The sequence below is a fragment of the Stegostoma tigrinum genome, chromosome 8, assembly GCF_030684315.1.
Source record: "Stegostoma tigrinum isolate sSteTig4 chromosome 8, sSteTig4.hap1, whole genome shotgun sequence".
Lineage (NCBI taxonomy): Eukaryota > Metazoa > Chordata > Chondrichthyes > Orectolobiformes > Stegostomatidae > Stegostoma > Stegostoma tigrinum.
The window spans coordinates 73,297,816-73,322,038 of NC_081361.1; the positions used below are offsets into that span (position 1 = coordinate 73,297,816).

The window sequence follows — 24,223 nt, forward strand, 5'->3', positions numbered from 1 at the left end:
ATAGTTACAATGATCACCCCTGAAATAGCTTGTTATTGGGGCTTATCCTGCTACCAAAGGTTTCATTAAAAGTATCACACAACTGTTTTCATGCATAAACACTCGGTCATTCCAGAGGAGACTTTATTTTAAGGCTCTTGTGTTATTCAAAAGGTGATCTGAAGGTTTGTTTAATTGATTTTGCAGTTTACTTTTGAAGTGCTAGGCAGAATCATACATTCCCCTGCACGGGGCTGGCAAGTGGAAGGGCCATTCGATGCTATGGGCCCTTTCCTGCTACTTATCCGCTTGCCCCTGTATCTGCTACAATTTTACAAGCAGTGGAGCACAGGGAAATCTGCAGACAGAGCTTTAAGGGGCTCCCATGATTAAACCAGTGTCTTGGAAACAAGTTGACAATGTCCCAACTAAAGTTCCTTAAGTGGACAATTGAGGCAGTCAAGGGCCATTCCCCTCCTTTGCCTCTTTTTCCATCAGCAGGAAGCTGAGGTGGGTGATGAATTGGAAATCCAGCAAATAACACTGCTGGGGGTCTGGAGGGTAAGTGGGGAGGTGGGTGCCTCCTCTATGTATCTGCTGTATCGACCCAGAATTTCAGCAAACCCTCACTCCATCCCAAATTCCAGATATCCCCACTCTTTCCCACCTACCACTGTCTTCTCCAGTCCCAATCCCCCTTGCCAGTGCATGCCAGCCTGGATCTCGTCATATCCTGCTGCCCCACGTACCTTGCATCCTGCACCAGGGAATAAACTGGAGGCTGAGTGCAGTCCCAGTGGCAACCAATGCTCCCACTGGCACTGTGTGGACCAGATATTTGTTCAGCATCTGGCTGGTCAGCAGCCCTTGGAAGTGGAGCCTGGGAGGGACTCTCATCTCAAGATAATTAATGTCACAATGGGCATTAAATGGCAGCAGGAGTATCAGCCTGGATGAGAATGATAGATACAAACATATCTGCAAAATACAGCCAATCATTTGCAGAGGGGTTATATCACTTTCGTTGTGATTTGCTTGTAACAAATGAATGTATCTCAATGTTTTATGTCATTATTTACTTCTTCACAAACATAAATATAAAGGTTTGTCCCTTTTCCCCATTAAAGTGCAATCTCATTAATAAACCTGCTGGATAAACTTACAGGAATGAGGTTATCTTTCTTGTTTTCAGCTTCCAGAATTGTCAGCTCTTCAGGGCTCAACAGGAAAAGCCGCAGTTCACAGATAATGTCCTTTGCTATTTCGGGTACCGGTTTGTCCAAAACTACCTATGTTGGAAGATAAAAATGACAAAAGAGGATATTCTTCAGCTAAATCTAGGACAAAACAGACGTTTTCTAACTTGATAACTGGGTGATGTAGTTGGCTCCCTACCCCATTTTATAAATATCATGAAGTTTACACTTGGTCTCGGATTTTAGAGGGGCAAAGAGGATTTTTATCCTGGTCTTAAAACTATAAAAACAGTGATGTCAGACTCAGTTTACCAGATGGGCTTGATTTTGTAACTTGGCTCTTGGTCTTGCAGCGCAGTCGGCTGGAGATATTTAGGGTAGAAAATGGATTGCTATTTTTTCCAATTTTTAAGAGATAAAGTGGTTGCAATATATGCCAATTAATGGGCATGTATAATGTGCCCTGGCAACATTGCAGCCACCATATTGGCCCTCAGTGTTTCTAGGTGTATCTGGCAGCAGCCTGAGATCAGTAATTGAATTATATAAAAATGCAAAGAAAAATCCTACTTGTGTTTCAAAACCTGTGCAAACCTAGGTGAGGCATGCACCTTGCAAGTATTTTACAACATCTCTTAAGCCAAGAAGAAATGATAAGAGAAGTTGATTTAACTCCCTTTCTATTGTGCATGGAGAAATAGGTTGGCGTGTCCTGGCTTCAGGCCGTTACTGTGTCCCACTGCCTGTTTGTTTTCAAACCTTCTTCATTTCACTGCCCTTCCCATGGTGCTTGCAATTTAATAATATCGTGAGCAGCTAGCAGCATCAGTTCACGTGAGTCACAACTGCGACGCACTATATTGTAGTTGTCCTCAATTTTCTGAAAGGAATACGAGCCCTCATGTCCTTACAATTGCATCCCATTTCACATTCCTCTCTCCCACATCACTGAAGTTCAAACTGCATGATACTTTATTTCCTTCTGATTGCCAAATTCCTCTCTAACCCCCTTGCTTCAGTTTCTCAAATCCCATTCCTTAATCTCCCTCCTTCTCCTCACACCACATTTCCAAGCCCCAATTCCCAGCCTATAACCTCTAGTTCATCTCCTAACATTTGTTCATCAGTCTCATGTTCGCTTTTATGGCCTGGTCCTGCCATCCTCTCTGACACCAGTCCCCTGTCACCCCAATCTTTGCTCCCTTTGTCCTCAACGCCCAGCAGCAATGACCAATCACATTCCACCACACCACGACCATTTCCTCACTCTCCCTCTGTTGTTCAATCCCCCTTTGAATTCTAATCATCTACCCTATTGTTTCTAGTCTCTCTGTCACTTTCAAATAGTTTTGGCTCCGACCATTGCAAAGCAAGTGTCTGGGGTGGGGGGTGGGCAATGACAGTATGAAGTCAGGACAAGGGTATTCCAATATAACAAGTGATATGTAAAAGACCTGCTGCCTAATAGGAGTATCCAGGAGACTTGGGGCAGCTGAATGTGAACCATATGTTTAACTCCCCACGCTAACAGTTGTTTGGTACAGTTATAAAAGTATTTGATGGATTAGAGTTTCACCATGATCTCTCTGAAAAGCTGAATACAAATGCAATCTGATGTTAACACTTTGAAATGTGCATCCCTTTGCCTTTGCACTAATTTGAGTTTACATTGTGAAAATATACACATATAATAAAAGACAGTAATTTAGATTTGAATGTCACATACTCAATCTACAGTATCCAGAGAGATCTGTTTCCACAGGACCCAATTCAATGATAGCTTCAGCAGATTTAAGCCAGATTTCACACATCTAGACTTACCGAGTTAACATGAGCCCATTCTCTGACAAAACTAATTAAATCCGGTTCATCAATACTGAGCAGGTCACTCTGCAGAATAGAAAGCAAGGCAGGATCAGAAAGCTCATGGAAGCCTCGGGTCTTCACAATACTCTGAGGAGAGATCAGATGATTCATCTTATTAAAATGTACTGTGTGATTCCAAAGAAAATTATATATTTGAATACATTGGTTGCCTGGTACATTTTATATGGACTGTATATCCAAAAGAACTGCCAACATACAGAATAGTTTACTATTTGAATTCCTCAACTGCATTGCGTCATCCATTTTTCTCTGCCTAACATATGGCTTTGTTGAGAAAATGTCAATGCTATATTCCCATCTATTTAAATCCCCTTATCTTCACATGCAACTTCTCTAAGCCACTACGGATGTCACACAAGTCAACATTAGACAGAGTATTCTGCTCAGAGGTTTGGAGAAAACACTGCTTTCAGTTCACACATTCCCCATAAACTTGTCCGTGACTGAACTCAAAGTGTGGAGTTCGGGTCTAGTAGAATACCATGCTTTCCTTATATTGTACAGGTGACTAATATTCAGAAAAGATACATTGGCTATGAAGTATTTTGGGATGCACTAAGATCATAAAAGGCATGACCTATATGCGAGTTCTTTCTTTCCTCTTTGTCCACTGTCATTTATTCTTCAGACTGTACAAGATGATCTAGTATTCAATAACATAGGCCCATCTAGCCAAAACCACATTTTTTCTCATTTGTGCACCATTCAGGCCAGCTCCCTAGATGGCAATCTGGAGTAGCAGTCCTGACTGCCTTTACGCTCCGTACTTTATGAGTGGTCAGGTTAATCACCAAAACCCAAAGTGCACAGTCAACTAACTAAGCATGAAACTGGGATCAGAGATAATGGGAACTGCAGATGCTGGAGAATCCAAGATAACAAAGTGTGGAGCTGGATGAACACAGCAGGCCAAGCAGCATCTCAGGAGCACAAAAGCTGACGTTTCGGGCCTAGACCCTTCATCAGAAAAAAAGCATGAAACTGGGAGCCTGGTTTATACAATACACTATAACTCTTTAGCAAGCTATAACGTAAAGAAGTGTCTGCAGTCAATGCCAGAAGTATAGTTCGAAAGATGTGACTGCAATGTGGAAAGGATATCATAGGCATGACACTAAAGGCCATCACACTTCATTCCCCAAGTCTTGCACGGAGTAGTAGGGGGAATGAACTCTAGTATCAGGAAAGTGGCACAGGCTCCACAGAATAGGCTCCTGTTATCTTTTCACAGGATGACACCTGTTCCCAATATAGTGCAACAAAGACAGACCTAACAAAACATTTTAGCTCAATTATAACAGAGTGTGGAGCTGGAGGAACACAGCAGGCCACGCAGAACAGAGGAGTAGGAAAGCTGACTTATTAATCCTGATATCGGTGATCCTTTGGGTGTTCTGTTGATTCTTCGGTATATCCTGCCATTGAAGGTGAAGTGGGTTGTGAGGCACAGGGTGCCATCTTTGGTGATGGCGTTGGTGTTGTTGGGTGTCATAGATACAGATGCCCAACAACACCAACACCATCAGTAAAGACAGTACCCTTAAACTACTGGATTTGTGCCTCAAAAGCCGCTTCACCTCCGATGGTAAGATACACCAACAACTAATCATCAGAACACCCACAGAATCACTGATATCAGGATTAATAGTGGAAGCCATAATGCAAAGACAGAAACGGACAGCACTTCCCACATCCGACCAAAACTATAGATCCGCTACATGGATGACACTTTCATGATCATCAAACATGCTAAACTGGAAGAAACCCATCTACAAATAAACAACATCCTCAACGGCATAAAATTCACCAGGGAAGAGGAGAACAATGACAGACTTCCCTTCCTGGATACAATAGTCAAACGTATGGCCAATGGTGAGCTCCAGATCAGCATACATATGGGTCAGGTACTCAGCTACATTCGCAATCATCCCAATACCTACAAATGCAGCTGCATCAAAACACGGTTCAAACGATTCACAACACTGTGCAGCATCCCGGAGTGATGCAAAGCTGAGGAAGAATACTGATAACGGCGTCTCCAGAAACAATGGTTACCAAAAAACATAGTCCATCGATAGCTGCACAACAGACCACAACAGGAAGGCATAACGCATCCGGAGACACTGGTCACCCTTCCATACATTAAGGACATATCTGAAACAACCATCAGATTACTTCCCCTACCCACCCACCCCCCCCCCCCCCACCCCCACCCCCTCACCAATCATGGTAGCACACAACTGACAGCTACACTACAACAGCTACTGATAAAAATAAAGGATCCAACAACCACAACTAACAGAACCAAAAACATGATTTACAAGATACCACGGAAAGGCTGCCAAAAACATTACATAGGCTAAACCAAAAGGAAACTAGCCATCAGAATTCACGAAAACCAACTAGCCACCAGGAGACATGACAAACTATCACTAACTTCAATACACGTGGACAAAGAGGGACACCAATTCAATTGGGACAATGTAGCCATCCTAGGACAAGCCAAACAAAGTCACGCACGAGAATTCCTGGAGTCCTGGCACTCAAACATGTAGCACTGAACCTCATATACCAACTATGAAGAAACAAACCCGCAAGTGATGACATCCACCCCAACAAACCAAGTCACATAAGTAGCAAGTGGGACAGAACAGTGACCTTCATACTGGACTCCTATACAACCAACAGCAGAGCAAAATGATCAGATTCCAAGCCCTATGTTTGATAATTTACACTTTAACATAACGAACCATATTAAGAACTTCTGTTTGTCTATCTCATTTCTTGCCCCATGTTTCCGAGGGTTCGGCCAAGAACCTTACAGGCAAGGTATTAGACAGGCTGCCAATTCCTTCTGCAGCTTATTGCTTGACCAGAAGTCAATGTAAGTCAGCAAATATAGGGTGGTCATGAGAACCAGGCTTGTTCCAGGTTAAGGTGCTACTAACAGAGTCGAAAATTATCTCAAGTTTAGGGAGCAAAATTTAGTAAAATTCTTACAATAGCTGGCAGATACATTACAGTCTTACTATTCAACTTCAAAACTGGTAATAACCTCAACCAAGATAAAAGTGTGATACCTAAAATTTTTATCAGAGATAATGGGAACTGCAGATGCTGGAGATTCCAAGATAATAAAATGTGAGGCTGGATGAACACAGCAGGCCAAGCAGCATCTCAGGAGCACAAAAGCTGACGTTTCGGGCCTAGACCCTTCATCAGAGAGGGGGATGGGGGGAGGGAACTGGAATAAATAGGGAGAGAGGGGGAGGCGGACCGAAGATGGAGAGTAAAGAAGATAGGTGGAGAGGGTGTAGGTGGGGAGGTAGGGAGGGGATAGGTCAGTCCAGGGAAGACGGACAGGTCAAGGAGGTGGGATGAGGTTAGTAGGTAGCTGGGGGTGCGGCTTGGGGTGGGAGGAAGGGATGGGTGAGAGGAAGAACCGGTTAGGGAGGCAGAGACAGGTTGGACTGGTTTTGGGATGCAGTGGGTGGGGGGGAAGAGCTGGGCTGGTTGTGTGGTGCAGTGGGGGGAGGGGATGAACTGGGCTGGTTTAGGGATGCAGTGGGGGAAGGGGAGATTTTGAAACTGGTGAAGTCCACATTGATACCATATGGCTGCAGGGTTCCCAGGCGGAATACGAGTTGCTGTTCCTGCAACCTTCGGGTGGCATCATTGTGGCAGTGCAGGAGGCCCATGATGGACATGTCATCAAGAGAATGGGAGGGGGAGTGGAAATGGTTTGCGACTGGGAGGTGCAGTTGTTTGTTACGAACTGAGCGGAGGTGTTCTGCAAAGCGGTCCCCAAGCCTCCGCTTGGTTTCCCCAATGTAGAGGAAGCCGCACCGGGTACAGTGGATGCAGTATACCACATTGGCAGATGTGCAGGTGAACCTCTGCTTAATGTGGAATGTCATCTTGGGGCCTGGGATGGGGGTGACGGAGGAGGTGTGGGGACAAGTGTAGCATTTCCTGCGGTTGCAGGGGAAGGTGCCGGGTATGGTGGGCTTCGGTCCGCCTCCCCCTCTCTCCCTATTTATTCCAGTTCCCTCCCCCCATCCCCCTCTCTGATGAAGGGTCTAGGCCCGAAACGTCAGCTTTTGTGCTCCTGAGATGCTGCTTGGCCTGCTGTGTTCATCCAGCCTCACATTTTATTACCTAAAATTTTTGTTCCTTCTACAAATACTTTTTAAAATCAGAAAATTGACAACAGGGCAAATGACAGTAAGATAAACTGAGAAAGGCTAACTGAATTCTTTCATTTGGCAGCTTCCCCTTTTACTTCATGCTGTCCTGTGACAAAGGTCACAAAAGATCTGTGTGAATGAGCTATTCTTAGTGTGATAATCGGGCAACAGGAAGCAATTAGTCACATCCAGTAGTTCAGGCATGCATTCGGAAATAACACAAGTTTAACAGAATGACTCGCTGATACAATGATCCCAGCCTTTCACTCCACAGATCATTCAGGATTAGTGTAGCAGATAAAGCTCACTTCTGCATTCTTTCCATGCACTTTATTGCCTGCATTTATTTGATTTGGCTTGTGTCTGAAAGGGCTGCACCCCTTATCCTGGCAGAACTGTATATTTACATTCTTGTGGGTGTTTGATTCTGCTACAAGGACAAGAAAGCCAGGATTGACATTGGAAATGACATGCCCAGTTCTCAAAATGCAGCTTTTCAGTGATATTTGCTGAACAAATGTTGAATGTAAAAATTCTTTCAGTCACTCCATATTCAAGTAGGCACGCATCACAATTTGTTGCCATTCATCTGGGGTAATGGTCAGAAGGAAGCTATAGCCATCACGAGTGAGAGTCAGGTTTGGGAAACCAGATGATCTCTTCCTACCGCCCAATTTTGTGTGTTTGTTCATTGAAATAAGTTTTGTTTTAAAAGGACGTTTTTAAAAAAAAGCTTCCTTCATTGCACTTTGTACCTGGAGAATTTTGTAAAACAGTACAATCCATCAAGAACTTTTACGCACCAATAAAGACTCTTTAATAAAAGATAAGAGCATCAAAATTTACAAAATGTCTCTTTTGAGATGGTTCAGAGTTTAATAGCAGAAGTGGTATTTCAAACACTGGCCAATAGGGAACATTTCAGTTTGAACTCAGATTTGATCACAGCAAATCTGTCAGGATTTCCAGTCTGCTGCTTCCTGCTGTCAGTATCCGGCTTCAGCTGTGACACACTGTGAAATAGCCTGTTGACAATCCAAGCTTGATTTTGACTCCACTGTCAATCAAACAGCCAGAAATTAACCCTCGGCAACGTGAGGCCAGTGTAATCTTGGCTCTCTGGTAACATCTAGGATGGCACAGTGGTTCAGCAGTTAGCATTGCTGCCAGGGAGCCAGGGTTCGATTCCAGGCTTGGGAAACTGTCTGAGTTTGCACATTCTCCCTGTTTCTGCGTGGGTTTGCACCAGGTGCTTCAGTTTTCTCCCACAATCCAAAGATGTGCAGGTTAGATGGATTGGCCGTGCTAAATTGCCCCGTAGTGTCCAGGGTTGTGCAGACTAGGTGGATTAGCCATGGGAAATGCAGGGTTACAGGGATCTGGGTTTGATGCTATTCGCAGGAGTGGATGAGTTTCATGAATGCCCGCGAGAGCAGGGTAAAATTCCTGTATAAGGCATAAGGATCAGTAAAGGTAAGGAATTCAGTCATTTTGACTTTCTAGCCAAGAGGGAAAGTGATTAGAATAAGCCTTTTTACATTTAAGACTCAGAGGATGCAAGATCAGATGGTTCCATGACTCCAAAGCCCAGTAGGCAGTAAATACAGAGGCCAAGAGAAAAACAAAATTGGTAAGGAAAGGCCTTTACTGAAAAGAAACTCTCACGTAGATATCTTACTGAATGGTACATAGCACGTGGCATCATCAAAATGTACACTTTATAGCAACTATCCAAACAGACCGTCTCAGAATAGTGATCAGAATGGGCTGCAACAAACATCCAAGTAATGGAGGAAGTCCAAAGGTGAGCTTAAAATGGTTGTAAAGATTGGGAAGCAAGAGTTAAGATTTTTGAAGAGAACTCCAAACTGCAGGGAATGGGATGGTTGGAAGATTTGGCAATAGTGAGGCAAAATAAAAACCGAAAGAATTGCAGATGCTGTAAAATTAGGAACGAAAACAGAAGTTGCTGGAAAAGCTCAGCAGTGACCCGAAATCTTAATTCTGATTTTTCTTCACAGATCTGCTGAGGTTTTCTAGCAACTTCTGTTCCTGTACAGCAAAGTAACAATAAGGAAACTTGTATAAGTAGGAATTGGTGAAGAAGCAATTTGAAAACAAAAGAAAAGATTTAAATTTCTAAGATGGAGTCAATGGAAGCCAACAAGGACATGTGGATTGTGTTGCTTATGGAGGGAAATGGTCAAGTAAGGGAGTTACAAGTGATCCATTGCTACCCATTGCTCTCAAACAGAAGAGGACTCTGATGGTGCAGTGCTAGCATCCTTACCCCAACTCTAAGAGTCCACAGTTCAGGTGCTACCTGCTCCAGAGGTGAGTAATAACATCTCTGAACATGTCAATTAAAAGTAGCTACATCGAACTGACCGGGTTGGAAGTTTTCTCTCGTTAATAAAAGGTAAAATTGACATTGTCCTGACAGATCATTGTGTTGCTCTCTCTCGTTACAGGAAGATGACTGGTGGTGGTTTAACTTGAGCATCACCACACCTCAGGTGAGAGGACGGATTCTGAAGGAGAGTCCTTTATGGTAACTTCAGCCGAAGTGAGAATTGGACCCATGTAGTTGGTGCAATCAGTTACCCAGCCAACGGAGCGAATCAAACTCTGTTCTGACCAATAGATTGTTCTTTTTTAGAAAATAGAATTGAGGCAACAGGACTCTGACAAATCTATTAGCATCAGTCCAACTAATGTGTGGAGTCAGAGGAGATAGGGGAAGCACTAAATGAATATTTTTCAACAGTATTCACTCTAGAAAACGACAATTTTGTCGAGGAGAATACTGAGATACAGGCTACTAGACTAGGTGGGATTGAGGTTCACAAGGAAGAGGTATTAGAAATCCTACAGAGGGTGAAGATAGATAAGTCCCCTGGGCCGGATGGGATTTATTCTAGGATCCTCTGGGAAGTCAGGGAGGAGATTGCCGAGCCTTTGGCATTGATCTTTAACTCGTCATTGTCTACAGGAATAGTGCCAGATGACTGGAGGATAGCAAATGTGGTTCCCCTGTTCGAGAAGGGGAGTAGAGACAACCCTGGTAATTATAGACCAATGAGCCTTACCTCAGTTGTTGGTAAAGTGTTGGAAAAGGTTATAAGGGATAGGATTTATAATCATCTAGAAAAGAATAAATTGATTAGGGATAGTCAGCACGGTTTTGTGAAGGGCAGGTCGTGCCTCACAAACCTTATTAAGTTCTTTGAGAAGGTGACCAAACAGGTAGATGAGAGTAAATCGGTTGATGTGGTGTATGTGGATTTCAGCAAGGCATTTGATAAGGTTCCCCACAGTAGGCTATTGTACAAAATGCAGAGGAATGGGATTATGGGAGATATAGTAGTTTGGATCGGAAATTGGCTTGCTGAAAGAAGACAGAGGGTGGTAGTTGATGGGAAATGTTCATCCTGGAGACCAGTTACTAGTGGTGTACCGCAAGGGTCGGTGTTGGGTCCACTGCAGTTTGTCATTTTTATAAATGACGTGTTTGTCATTTTTATAAATGACGTGTTTGTCATTTTTATAAATGACGTGGATGAGGGCATAGAAGGATGGGTTAGTAAATTTGCAGTCGACATTAAGGTCGGTGGATTTGTGGATAGTGACGAAGGATGCTGTAGGTTGCAGAGAGACATAGATAAGCTGCAGAGCTGGGCTGAGAGGTGGCAAATGGAGTTTAATGCGGACAAGTGTGAGGTGATGCACTTTGGTAGGAGTAACCGGAATGCAAAGTACTGGGCTAATGGTAAAATTCTTGGTAGTGTAGATGAGCAGAGAGATCTCTGTGTCCATGTACACAGATCATTGAAAGTTGCCACCCAGGTTGACAGGGCTGTTAAGAAGGCATACAGTGTTTTAGCTTTTATTAATAGAGGGATCGAGTTCTGGAACCAAGAGGTTATGCTGCAGCTGTACAAAACTCTGGTGCGACCGCATTTGGAATATTGCGTACAGTTCTGGTCGCTGCATTATAAGACGGATGTGGAAGCTTTGGAAAGGGTGCAGAGGAGATTTACTAGGATGTTGCCTGGTATGGAGGGAAGGTCTTATGAGGAAAGGCTGAAGGACTTGAGGCTGTTTTCGTTCGAGAGAAGAAGGTTGAGAGGTGACTTAATTGAGACATATAAAATAATTAGAGGGTTAGATAGGGTGGATAGGGAGAGCCTTTTTCCTCGGATGGTGACGGCGAGCACGAGGGGGCATAGCTTTAAATTGAGGGGTGAAAGATATAGGACAGATGTCAGAGGTAGTTTCTTTACTCAGAGAGTAGTAAGGGAATGGAACGCTTTGCCTGCAACAGCAGTAGATTCGCCAACTTTAAGTACATTTAAGTCATCATTGGACAAACATATGGACGTACATGGAATACTGTAGGTTAGATAGGCTTCAGATCGGTATGACAGGTCGGCACAACATCGAGGGCCGAAGGGCCTGTACTGTGCTGTAATGTTCTATGATTAATCTGCTGTTAAAACATTACACTTGTCCGGGAAAAAGCAGTGCCTAAGTTTCATAATGGTCAGTCATAGACTGTTCTGTAATTTTTAAAAAAACTAACTCTTGTTGCTGAGACAACATGTACCAATTCTGCAACATATTTATTTCTAACTGACACACCTAATTCTCATATCTAGTGGACTACACAATCGATGGATATTTCAATCTGCGTGAATGGGTTCAGTGGCCTGAAATTGTTTTCAACTGATTTCCTTTTTACATCAGAGTCTAAAAAAGAAGCCATTAGATACATTAGCCATTTTCAATACTCACTTTGGTGTGGGCCTCAATGAAAGCGAGGCATTTGTCTTTCATGTCAGTCTGTCTGTATGTCACCGCAGCCTGGGGAGATACAAAATGACAGTTTGATTGTTTGAGGCAATCATCTATTCATGTGGGTGGAAGGTGACTCAGAAATTCATTCTCAAACTCAAAACACCCCACCCTATAAATTATAAAATATAGGAGCATAATTAGGCCATTGGCCCAAGTCTGCTTTGCCTTATCATCAATCTGACATGTTTTTCAACCCCATTCTCCTGATTTCTGCCATAAATTTTGATCCTTACTAATCAAGAGCCTGTCCACCTTTGTCTTAAACATGGCCTCCACAGCCCTCTGCAGCAATGAGTTTCACAGGGTCACTACCCTCTAGCTGAACAAATTTCCCTTCATTTCAGGTCTAAAGGGTTGTCCCTTCACTCTGAGGTTATGCCCTTGGATCCTTGTCTCTCCTACAAATGGAAACATCTTCTCCACATCTCCTCTATCCAGGCCTCTCAGTTTTCAGTGAGTTCAATCAGATTCCCCCTTATCCTTCCAAACTCCATCAAGTACAAATCCAGAGACCTCCACCTCTCCTTATATCCTTTGTTCCCAGGGATCATTCTTTTAAACCTCCTCCGGACCTCCTCCAATGCCAGCTATCCTTCCTTTGATACGGAGCCCAAAACTGCTCACAATATTCCACGTGTGGTCTGATCAGGGCCTTATATAGCCTCAACAGTACATCTTGGCTGTGGTATTCTAACCCTTTTGAGATGAATGCTAACATTACATTTGCCTTCCTAACTTCCAACTGAATCTACATGTTAACCTTAAGAGAATCCTGAACTAGGGCTCCCTTTGTGTTTCAGATTTCCCCATTTAGAAAATAGTCTATGTCTCTAATCTTCCTACCAAAACGCATAACCTCACCCTTTCCCCACACTGTATTCTGATACTTCTTTGACCACTGTCCTAGCCTGTTGAATTCTTTCTGCACCCTCTTTGCTTCCTCAACACTACCTGCTTATCTTTGTGTCATCTGCAAACATAGCAACAATGCCCCCAGTTCCTTTGTCCAGATTATTAATGTATAATGTGAACACTTGTGATCATAACGCTGACCCCTGCAGACAGTCACTGGTCAACAGCTGCCATCCTGAAAAGAGCCCTTTATTCCCACTCTCTGCCCTCTGTTAATCAACCAATCTGCTATCCTTATACTGTACCCCGCTCATGGTCCTCTAATAAACTGTGGATCTCACCCACAGCTTTGTGGTGACAGGCCCACCTCTGAATCAGTAAGTTGTGAGCTTACATCCCATCCCAGGATCTAAGCACAGCATGTCTGTTGACATTCCAGTAGAATGCAGAGGGAACATTATATTGTTGGAGATAGCAAGAACTGCAGACGTTGTAGTCACAGACAATACAGCATGTCGCTGGAGGAACACAGCAGGCCAAGTAGTAATCAGAGGAGCAAGAAAGCTGATGTTTCGGGTTGGAGGTGTGTTCTGTTGGCTGGGATGTTAAATAGAGGCTTTGTCTACCCGCTCAAGTTGATGTAAAAGATCACAAGGATCATAATTTTTAAGAGTGTAATCTATTTATAACTATTAAATGGGTAAATGGTTAATTGAATTTCACTGCAGTTCTCAGTGACCTATGATGGTGTGGGTGATCCACTATCATTCTGACCAGTATCTGTTTTGAGTCAGATGAAGTGACCTGCATAAGTGTTACAAACCACGCACAATCTGAAGGTCAGAACTTGTTCAGTCAAATTCTCTTCCATGAAAAGCTCATATCACAAGTAGTAGGTAAAGACAAGTGCAATATTTCAGTTGCATTTGAACAGGAGCCACAGAGTGTCCTAATCAAAACTTATCCTTCAACTAGCGTCACTAGTATCTCTTTGCAGTTTTTGTGAACTAAAGTGCTGCTAGCTTTTTCTACAGTCCAACACTGAGTACATTTTCAGGAGCACTTCATTGACTGAGGAGTTTTGAGAAATATTTAAATTGCGAAAGGCATTATATAAATGCTGATTATTTAATAACATATGTAATTTTATAACAAAATTATTACCTCCCCCATTATTCAACGTTTGAGACTGGAACATAGGCCACAATGGTGAACATAACATACAGAATATTGTAACTTAGGAGTACGCAGGCTGTGAGTAAGTATAGATGCCCTGTTTACCACCCTGAAAAACCTCCTCAATTAATAAAGAGCAGTGCTATGTGCATAGAAACTGGTAGAGGTTAAGATTCATGCTGCGTCTTCCACCCACACAACATGGGTACAAAGATGTATGATGTTAAATGATGAAAGATGAGTCAAGAGCAACAATGGAATGGCAACCGGTGACAAGTGGTGTCCCGCAGGGTTCTGTGTTGGGGCTGCAGCTGTTCACTTTATATATTAATGATCTGGGTGAAGGGACTGGGGGCATTCTGGTGAAGTTTGCCGATGATACGAAGACAGGTGGACAGGCAGGTAGTACTGAGGAGGTGGGGAGGCTGCAGAAAGATTTAGACAGTTTAGGAGCGTGGTCCAGGAAATGGCTGATGAAATTCAACGTGAGTAAATGCGAGCTTTTGCACTTTGGGAAAAAGAATACAGGCATGGACTATTTTCTAAAGGGTGAGAAAATTTGTAAAGCAGAAGTACAATGGGATCTGGGAGTGTTGGTCTAGGATTTTCTAAAAGTTAACTTGCAGGTAGAGTCCATGATTAAGAAAGTGAACGTAATGTTGTCGTTTATCTCAATAGGGTTGGAATATAAAAGCAATGATGTGCTTCTGAGACATTTTAATGCTCTAGTTAGGCCCCATTTAGAATACAGTGTCCAATTTTGGGGCCCACACCTCAGAAAGGACATACTGGCGCTGTAGCGTGTACAGTGGAGGTTCACACGGATGATCCCTGGAATGGTAGGTATAAAGTATGATGAACGGCTAAGGATCCTGGGATTGTATTCATTGGAGTTTAGAAGGTTAAGGGGAGGTCTAATAGAAACTTACAAGATCATGTATGGCTTAGAAAGGGTGGGCACTGGGAAGTTGTTTCCATTAGGCAGGGAGTCTAGGACCGTGGGCACAGTCTTAGAATTAGAGGGGTAAATTTAAAATGGAAATGAGGTAACATTTCTTCAGCCAGAGAGTGGTGGGCCTGTGGAATTCATTGCCACTGAGTGCAGTGGAGGCTGGGACATTAAATGCCTTCAAGGCAGAGATCGACAAATTCTTGATCTCACAAGGAATCAAGGGCTACGGGGAGAGTGCAGGGAAGTGGAGTTGAAATGCCCATCAGCCATGATTTAAATGGCAGAGTGATCTCAATGGGCCGAATGGCCTTACTTTCACTCCTATATCTTTTGGTCTTAACTAGTGAATAGGGGATTCTAATGAAGCCTCACAGGTAATTTGTTAAACAGTTAGATTTAGCCCAGAGAAAGCATACAGTGAAGGCAGCAGAGAGCTGGTGATCCAGTGTCTATATGTTCAGGAAAGAAAGGGAGGAAGAAACACTGTTGTTACCTATCAAAGCAGTAAATTTCAACTCAGTAGAGTTAAGCAGCAGACTTAATTTCCTAGAATTTGTTTTGGCACAGGGACAGAAGCAACATTCCCAAAATTGGTCACATTTAAGAAGTAACTATTAGAATAGCAATTGAACACTACAGGGAATTTAGCATGGCCAATCCACCTAGCCTGCTCATCTTTGGACTGTGGGAGGAAACTGGAGCACCCAAAGGAAACCCACGCAAACACAGGGAGAATGCACAAACTCCACACAGACAGTTGTCCAAGGGTGGAATTGAAACCAGGTCCCTGGCGCTGTGAGGCAACAGTGCTTCTAAGAGCCCAGAAGTTTGCTCGAGTCTTTCGTGTCAGACGACCTTTCACCACCACGGGTATCAGGCCTAACAACTTTCTTAATGAGCAAGTCACTCACATTCTAAAATAGTTCTGAGAGTTCCGGGGCAAAGCAAACATAATTCCACATCAGTTTGTACATAGGCTTCACCATTTTAAAGCAGAAGAACAGATTAACTTGGATAAGCAGACTTTATGGAATATAAGGATTATCTGGTCAATGTCAAATTGCTGTTTGTGGAGCTTTATTGTGCTGAATATGGCGGCCTTATGTCCTAAACTGACAACACTGATAATACTTCAAAATTACTTCATTGATTGTCTCAAAATGCTTTACATTCAGAGGTGATAGAATACTGTTAAATAATTACAAGTCTTTCCTTAAGTTTCTTCTGGCAAGAAGTCAAATTTGAGGCATTGCATGTGCGGGTTGTGGTGAAATCAGTTCTTTTGTATCCATGTTGCACCATGTAAGCAGGTTAAGAAAAGTGCAACAAAGAAGGAACTTAGTAATTCAATTTTGCCTATCTATAGTGGTTGGGCTTGTTGCAAGGTTTTCAATAGGCCACCAAAGACAGTTCATGAAGGACTCTAAAGCAGATAAACAGTGTTAGTTTGTTACAGAGAGCGAGAGCGAGAGCGAGAGCGAGAGAGCGCGAGAGAAAGAGAGCGCGAGAGAAAGAGAGCGCGAGAGAAAGAGAGCGCGAGAGAAAGAGAGCGCGAGAGAAAGAGAGCGCGAGAGAAAGAGAGGGGGAGAGAGGGAAAGAGAGAGAATGAGAAGCAGTCACCATGCAGGAGGTGTGCCAGTGGCTATGCTGCTGACAAGGTGACTGAAGTCCATTGGCTGTGTGTGCTTGGAGCTCAGGAAGATGTCCAAAGAGCCCTTTGATAGTTCCACGCAAGTAGAACTCAGGTTAAGAAGCCCTAGGACCTGTTCGTTATAGCTAATTGGTACAGTTAAGATTCAAGAAAAGTCCTAAGAAGCAGCAGAAATGTTGGAGTTAGCATTCAAGAGAAATCCTTGGGCTGCAGGTGGATAGGGTTGGAAACTTGGAATAAGCCTGCAAGCAACTCATTGTTCGGTGCAGCAGAGAATTGGGTGAAACAAGCCTACAAGACAAGCAGCAGTTGTGCAAGAAACATTAGAGCTGGGATAAATCCAGGGTGAATACCAGCTTGATGAAGCTTGCTTTCAACAAACAGGCTGTAGTTGTCAGTGAACAGTGCAGTGCTGGAATGAGCAGTGCAGAATCCAGGAGAGCGTATTCCCAGGAAATGAGGGTGAACTAAAAGAAAATGTGAACAATCACTGAGACAGTCCATGACAGACTGGCTTTTGGAGAGATTCCAAAGTTGCTCTTTGAAAAAGAAGAATTAGAATTCTTTGTGAAGTATAATGTTTTATGACCCAGGGTGTCAGTATCATCTGGGAAGGGTGGGGGTATTGCTGTGAAATCTGTCTTCACTGCATTTGCTAGTTGATATGCTCTGTGAGATGTTCAACCATATCTTCTGTTACCCATACCTCCAGGTTAATTCTGGTGTTAGATTATCAAATGTAAGTATATTGTACATTACACAACTGTCCTAATTCAGTTTAGTGATGTATGTTCAAATGTTGAAACTTTGTGGCTCTATTTTCTTCGTAAGTATCTGGCATCTCAAATTTTGTCTACATTAAGAAAAAGTAGTTATTGGTCCCTAGCCAAATTTTAACATAATTCTGGGTGGTCTGGTCTTGGGCCTTAGCAGTGTTAAAATGCTATTCAACTGAAAATAAATACTTGGGAATTGACCATATTTATTCAGGTGTATGCCCTTTAGCAGATTTTAATCTCCAAAGGCATTTCACAAGAATTATATTAATTGATGGTTTATGGCTCATTTGTTTAATTTAGGGTATAATAATAGTGACATAATAACACAGCAAATTATCAATTGATCATGTAGATTGTCCTGTGAAACCTACTTAGCAACTTTAGAATCAATCTTCCTGCATCTGCTACAAAAATAGACATTGCTGGAAAAGCTCAGCAAGACTGGCAGCATCAGAGGAGAGAAATCAGAGTTAACGTTTCAAGTTGAGTGAGCCTGCCTCAGAACTTCTTCATCTGCATTCTTTTGAATATCCTTTAAGAATTGCCATAACTTTTTATAGCTTCCATGGCTAATAGTGGGGTTTGGAAGATTGATTAGCAAACAGACCACATTACCATCAGGAGGAAACCATAGAGTCATTCAGCACAGAAACAGATCCTTCAGTCCACTTGTCCGTGTCAATCAGACATCCCAAGCTGACCTAGTTACATTTACCAGCATTCGGCCCATATCCCTCTTAACCCTACCTATTTAAATACCCATCCAGATGTCTTTTAAATGATGTAATTGTACCCACCTTCACCACTTCCTCTGGCAGCTTGTTCCATCCACACATCACCCGTTATGTGAAAAAGCTACCCTTCAGGTCCTTTTTAAATCTTTCCCTCTCACGTTAAACATATGCTGTCTAGTTTTTGGACTCCCCGTCCTAGGAAAAAGACCTCAGCTATTCACTCTATCTATACCCTTCGTGATTTTATGAAGCTCTATAAGGCCACCCTTCAGCCTCTGATGCTCCACGGAAAAAAAATCTCCAGCCTATCCAATCTCTCTCTATAACTCAAACCCTTCTGTCCCATAAACGACCTTATAAATCTCTTAGAACAAAGTGTGAAACTGGATGAACACAGCAGGCCAAGCAGCATCTCGGGAGCACAAAAGATGACGTTTCGGGCCTAGACCCTTCATCAGAGAGGCCCGAAACGTCAGCTTTTGTGCTCCTGAGATACTGCTTGGCCTGCTGTGTTCATCCAGCTTCACATTTTGTTATCTTGGATTCCCCAGCATCTGCAGTTCCCATTATCACTTATAAATCTCTTCTGCACCCTCATAAGTTTAACAACATTCTCCTACAGAAAAATGAATGGAATTGTACATGGTATACTAAAAGTGGTCTCACCAATGTCCTGTATAGCAATATGATGTTGCAATACCTTCTCACCTTCAATGTTCTCACCAATGAAGGCCATTGAAGTAGTAAATAGGAAAGTAGCAGGGAACAGCATGGGCTGGGCATTGACACATTTCTCAACAACCAAGCGTATGAGTTCAGAGGCTATGTGGTCTGCCCAGTACTAGGGTTCTGGGCATCTTCCCAGGGCTAGAGAGGAACTTGCAGTGAGAAGGGGCAGGATCCAGTGTCTTGGTCCATATGGGTACAAATGACAAAGACAGAACTAGGACAGAGGTTCGGCATAGGGAATATGGACAGCAATGAATTAAATGATAATGCAGAAGTTCAAAGCTGATATTTCTAGACAATAACCTGAACTATTAGCAAATTTACAGAGGATAAATAAGATAAATTAACATGTGGCTCATAGTCTGGTGTGGGAGAAATAAGCTTCAAAAGTGATAGTAGGACTTGGGAAATTGGCAGCTGTTCCACTGGGACAATCTTCACCTGAACCTGATAGGACCAGACATTCTTCTGAGGGAGAATAACCAGCCACAGGGTATGATCCACAGAGGTATCAGTTAATTAGGTAGGAAATGGGATGTGGTCCTGCAATCAGAATTTAGGGAGTTGGTCACAAATGAGTTTAGAGCGGCTGGGTGAGTGACAAAGGGAATGAGGGAGTGATGGAGGGGCTGAGTGAGCAAAATTATTGCACAGATGCAATAGGTACCCAACTCATCATGCAACCTACTTCCTTGCCCTTGGTTATTTCAAGATCTTGAGTTTACTCAATCCTCATTGACGCAGGAGCGTAACCCTTTAAATAATACTTAAGATATAAGAGACTATATCTCAGCACCAGAAGTAAATTTATGTAATGGTCAAACAGGCAAAAGGCAGATGTTCTAACAATATTCACCAGTTATTGTCATCAGATCTGGGAGGTTTTCATTTCAGTTGTCCGAGTTAGAGTTGTTCAGATCCCAAGTACAAAGAGAGAGCTGCAGTAGAGTAAATTACCCAAAATATAAACACTTTTACTGCTCTTTCCACAACTTTGCTGCATCTAAGTTTACAAAATTAAGAGGGAAATTCATTTGTCGAAGAAATATCATTTCAAGTTTGTTTGTTTTAATTACTCAATTAGTCTCTAATTAAATGCATTTGGACTTTTTGTTCCATTTTGGAAATGTGGTCTTTTAAATTAGGTAGGGAACTTTTTCATTTTATTCCACCCATGAATCACAGCAAATGCCAAAATCCTTCTGTATTTACTGTACTTAAACTTAACAGTGTATACTTGAACGATCGTGCTTTTGCGGTTTTTTTTGTTTCTGTAAAGGGGAGGAGGCAGACAGTCTTAGGTCTATTGTGCATATCAGACAGAAATAGCTTCAAGCAGCAACAGACACTGGCAGGTGTCCACAAAGCCAAAATTATGTAAATATAATTAGAAAATTCAGTGTTCACTGACAATAAACCACAAGAACGCAAGAACCTATTTAAACATGTGCCCTCAGGAATGTGTAAACCTATACTTTAACTGCATTCTCCACACATTATTAAAAAGACAAAGCAAGTTAGAGACCTGTTGAGTGAATGCACATTTAGTAAATTACACTACAGGTATATTACCTCCTCACATTTCCATTACCCATACTATTCATAATTGTACAGGATAGCCAAATGATCAGTTACCCAGGCAACAACAGCTCAAATAAAGATCTTCTGTCATTCGTTGTTGTAATATTCCATGCCTCAATGTCTCCCTGGCACATGCCAACTGAGTTTTGGAAATTACCGAGTATGGATCTGCATTAACAGCAGTATATTGCCATACCAATACAACACAGCATTGTTTGAAATAGGATTTGATGTCCCTTCTCACTAAATGCCCCTTCAGAACTATCTCAGTTTGAATATAGGAATGTACATCCACAATTTCCTATCTCAATTTCACTTCTCTTGAAATGTCTAACACTTCAATTAGTATAGGTCCATATGCATCAGGCACCCTCTTGCTGAGTGTGTGAACTTAAACTCTGCATAGAGAAACTGTCATATTCTAGGATATTTGATATTTAGGATATTTAAGACACTTTTTCCTGGCAAGTATTCTGGGTTATGAAATGATTCAGGTACACTCGGTTTCCACCGAGTGCTCTGGTTTCATCCCACAGTCAAAAGATGTGCAGGTTAGGTGGATTGGCCACACTAAATTGCCCATAGTGTCTAGGAATGCTCCAGTTCAGAGGATTATACATGGGAAATTGCGGGGAGGGGGATCTATGGGGAAAGGGCGAAGTCTGATTGGGGTGATATTCAGAGGGTCTGTATGGTCTTCATGGGCTGAATGACCTCTTTCTGCACGGTAGGGGTTCTCTGATCCTATGGCATCCTAACTCTCTATCTATTCCAAACAGATATAATGGAACTCTGTGGCCGCTTCTGAGGTTCATCACCCAAGTGAATTAGATGTGTTAGCTGGTGATCAACAAATATCTCACAGCATCTCAAGACAGAACAATAATACAGAGCCCTGATGAGTCTTCACCACCCACCTCCAGACCTCCCCCTTACTGAGGACCAATGGTCAGTCCTCAGTAAGGGTCTCACCTTTGTCCCCCTCCACCCACACATTGACGAATGTAACTCTCGTCTAAATATTGAGCAGTTTTTCCGCTGCCTCTGCGCTTATTTCTTTAATCGTGAAACTAACCCTCCCTCTACGGACCCCTTCTCCTGCCTCCAATGCACCCCCTCCTTCTGGACACACCCCAACACTTCCTACCCTCCCTCGACCTCTTCATCTCTAATTGTCGTCAAGACATCGATTGCCTCAACCTCTCCACTCCTCTTACCCACTCCAACCTCTCCCCTGCAGAACGCACAGCCCTCTGCTCCAATCCCAACCTCATCGTTAAACCCACGGGCAAGGGAAGCGCAGTTGTAGTATGGCGCAGTGACCTCTACATTGCCGAGGCCAGATGCCAACACTCTGACACCACCTCCCACCGCCCCCTGGATCATGACCCCAGCCCCAAGCACCAAGCCATCATCTCCCAAACCATTCACAACCTCATCACCTCAGGTGACCTCCCATCCACAGCCTCTAACCTCATGTTCCCCAACCCCACACCGCCCGCTTCTATCTCCTTCCCAAAATCCACAAACCTGACTGCCCTGGTCGACCCATTGTCTCCACCTGCTCCTGCCCCACCAAACTCATCTCCACCTATCTGGACTCCATTTTCTTCCCCTTGGTCCAGGAACTCCCTACCTACGTCAGTGCCACCACCCACACCTCCACCTACTCCAGAACTTCCAATTCCCCGATCCCCAATACCTCATTTTCACTCTGGACGTCCATTCCCTATACACCTACAGTCCCCATGCAGATGGCCTAAAAGCCCTCCGTTTCTTCCTGTCCCACAGACCCGACCAGTCCCCCTCCACCGACACCCTCATCCACCTAGCCGAACTCGTCCTCACTCTCAACATCTCGTCTTTCGATTCCTCTCACTTCCTACAGACAAAAGGGGTGGCCATGGGTACCCACATGGGCCCAAGCTATGCCTGCCTCTTTGTAGGGTACATCCATAGAACAATCCCTCTTCCAAAGCTACACTGGCCCTATCCCCAGTCTCTTCCTCCGTTACATTGATGACTGTATCGGCGCCACCTCGTGTTCCCACAAGGAGCTCGAACAGTTCATCCACTTCACCAACACCTTCCACCCCAACCTCAAGTTCACCTGGACCATCTCTGACACCTCTCTCTCCTTCCTGGACCTCTCTGTCTCGATCTCTGGCATCCACCTGGAGACTGATATCCATTTTAAACCCACCGACTCCCACAACTACCTGGAATATTCCTTTTCTCACCCACCTTCCCGTAAAAATGCCATCCCCTATTCCCAATTCCTTCACCTCTGCCGCATCTGCTCCCGAGATGAGGCATTCCACTCCCAAAAATCCCAGATGTCCTCTTTTTTCAAAAACCTCAACTTCCCCTCCACAGTGATCAAAAATGCCCTCGACTGTGTCTCCTGCATTTCCCAAAACTCATCCCTCACACCCCCTATTCTCAACAATAACTAAAACAGAATCCCCCTCGTCCTCACGTACCACCCAACCAACCTCCAAATCCAACGCATCATCCTCCAACATTTCCGCTATCTGCAATCTGACCCCACTACCAAAGACATTTTTGCCTCCCCACCCTTATGTGCTTTCCGCAGGGACCACTCTCTCCGTGACTCCCTTGTCCGCTCCACACTCCCCTCCAACCCCACCAGCCCTGGCACTTTTCCCTGCAACCAAGTCAAGTGCTACACCTGCCCCAGGCCCGAGGAAGACTTTTCACATCAAACAGATGTTCACCTGCACATCTGTTAATGTGATATACTTTATCCACTGTTCACTGTTTCCTCTACATCAAGGAAACCAAACGGAGGCGTGGGGACCGCTTTGCGGAACACCTACGCTCTTTTCACAACAAATAACTGCATCTCTCAGTCGCAAACCATTTCAATTTCTGCACGCCCCCCCCCCCACCCCTTGGACGACAAGTCCATCCTGGGCCTCCTGCATTGCCACAATGATGCCACCCAAAAGATGCAGGAACAGCAACTCATATTTCGCTTGGGAACCCTGCAGGGTATCAATGTGGATTTCACAAGCTTCAAAATCTCCCCCCCCTTTGACCACATGCCAAAACCAGCCCAGCTAGTCCATGCCTGCCTAACCATGCCTCCCACCTCAAGCCCCACTCCCATCCCCTACCCACTAACCTCATCCCGCACCCCCTGGACTGACCTATGCCCCCTCCCCAACTATATTCACCTTCACTGGCTCTAACCCCACCTCTTTGACCTGTCAGTCTCCTCTCACCCTATCTTCTCCTTTATCCATCTTCTATCCGCCTCCCCCTGTCTCCCTATTTATTTCAGAATCCCCTCCCCCTCCCCCATTTCTGAAGAAGCATCCCGACCCAAAACATCAAGCTTTCCTGCTCCCATGATGCTGCCTGGCCTGCTGTGTTCATCCAGCTTCACACCGTGCTATCTCAGATTCTCCAGCATCAGCAGTTCCTGCTATCTCTCTCACAGAAGAGGGGACAGCAAAAGAATATAGGAAATATGATCAGGAGTAGGATTTTGATTTCTTCAAACCTGCTCAATCATTCAATAACATCATAGCTGTTCATTTATCCACTCTATCGACAAATCCAAGAAACAGTGAATATCTCTAGGGAGTGTACTCCTGCCAGGGACATCAGTTTAACTGATGGTAGTAGTTTACAGAT

General features: G+C 43.7%; 1 protein-coding gene across 1 annotated transcript in view; it reads right to left on the reverse strand.

Moving 5' to 3' along the window:
- Positions 1–24,223, reverse strand: part of LOC125456053 (BTB/POZ domain-containing protein 19-like) — a 163,439-nt gene that overhangs the window by 12,786 nt on the left and 126,430 nt on the right. Inside the window, exons 5-7 of the mRNA XM_048538714.2 lie at positions 12,044–12,112; positions 2,997–3,128; positions 1,143–1,268 (exon numbers count right to left, since the gene is read on the reverse strand). Of these exons, the coding sequence (XP_048394671.1) occupies positions 1,143–1,268; positions 2,997–3,128; positions 12,044–12,112 (327 nt within the window). The remainder of the gene's footprint in view (positions 1–1,142; positions 1,269–2,996; positions 3,129–12,043; positions 12,113–24,223) is intronic.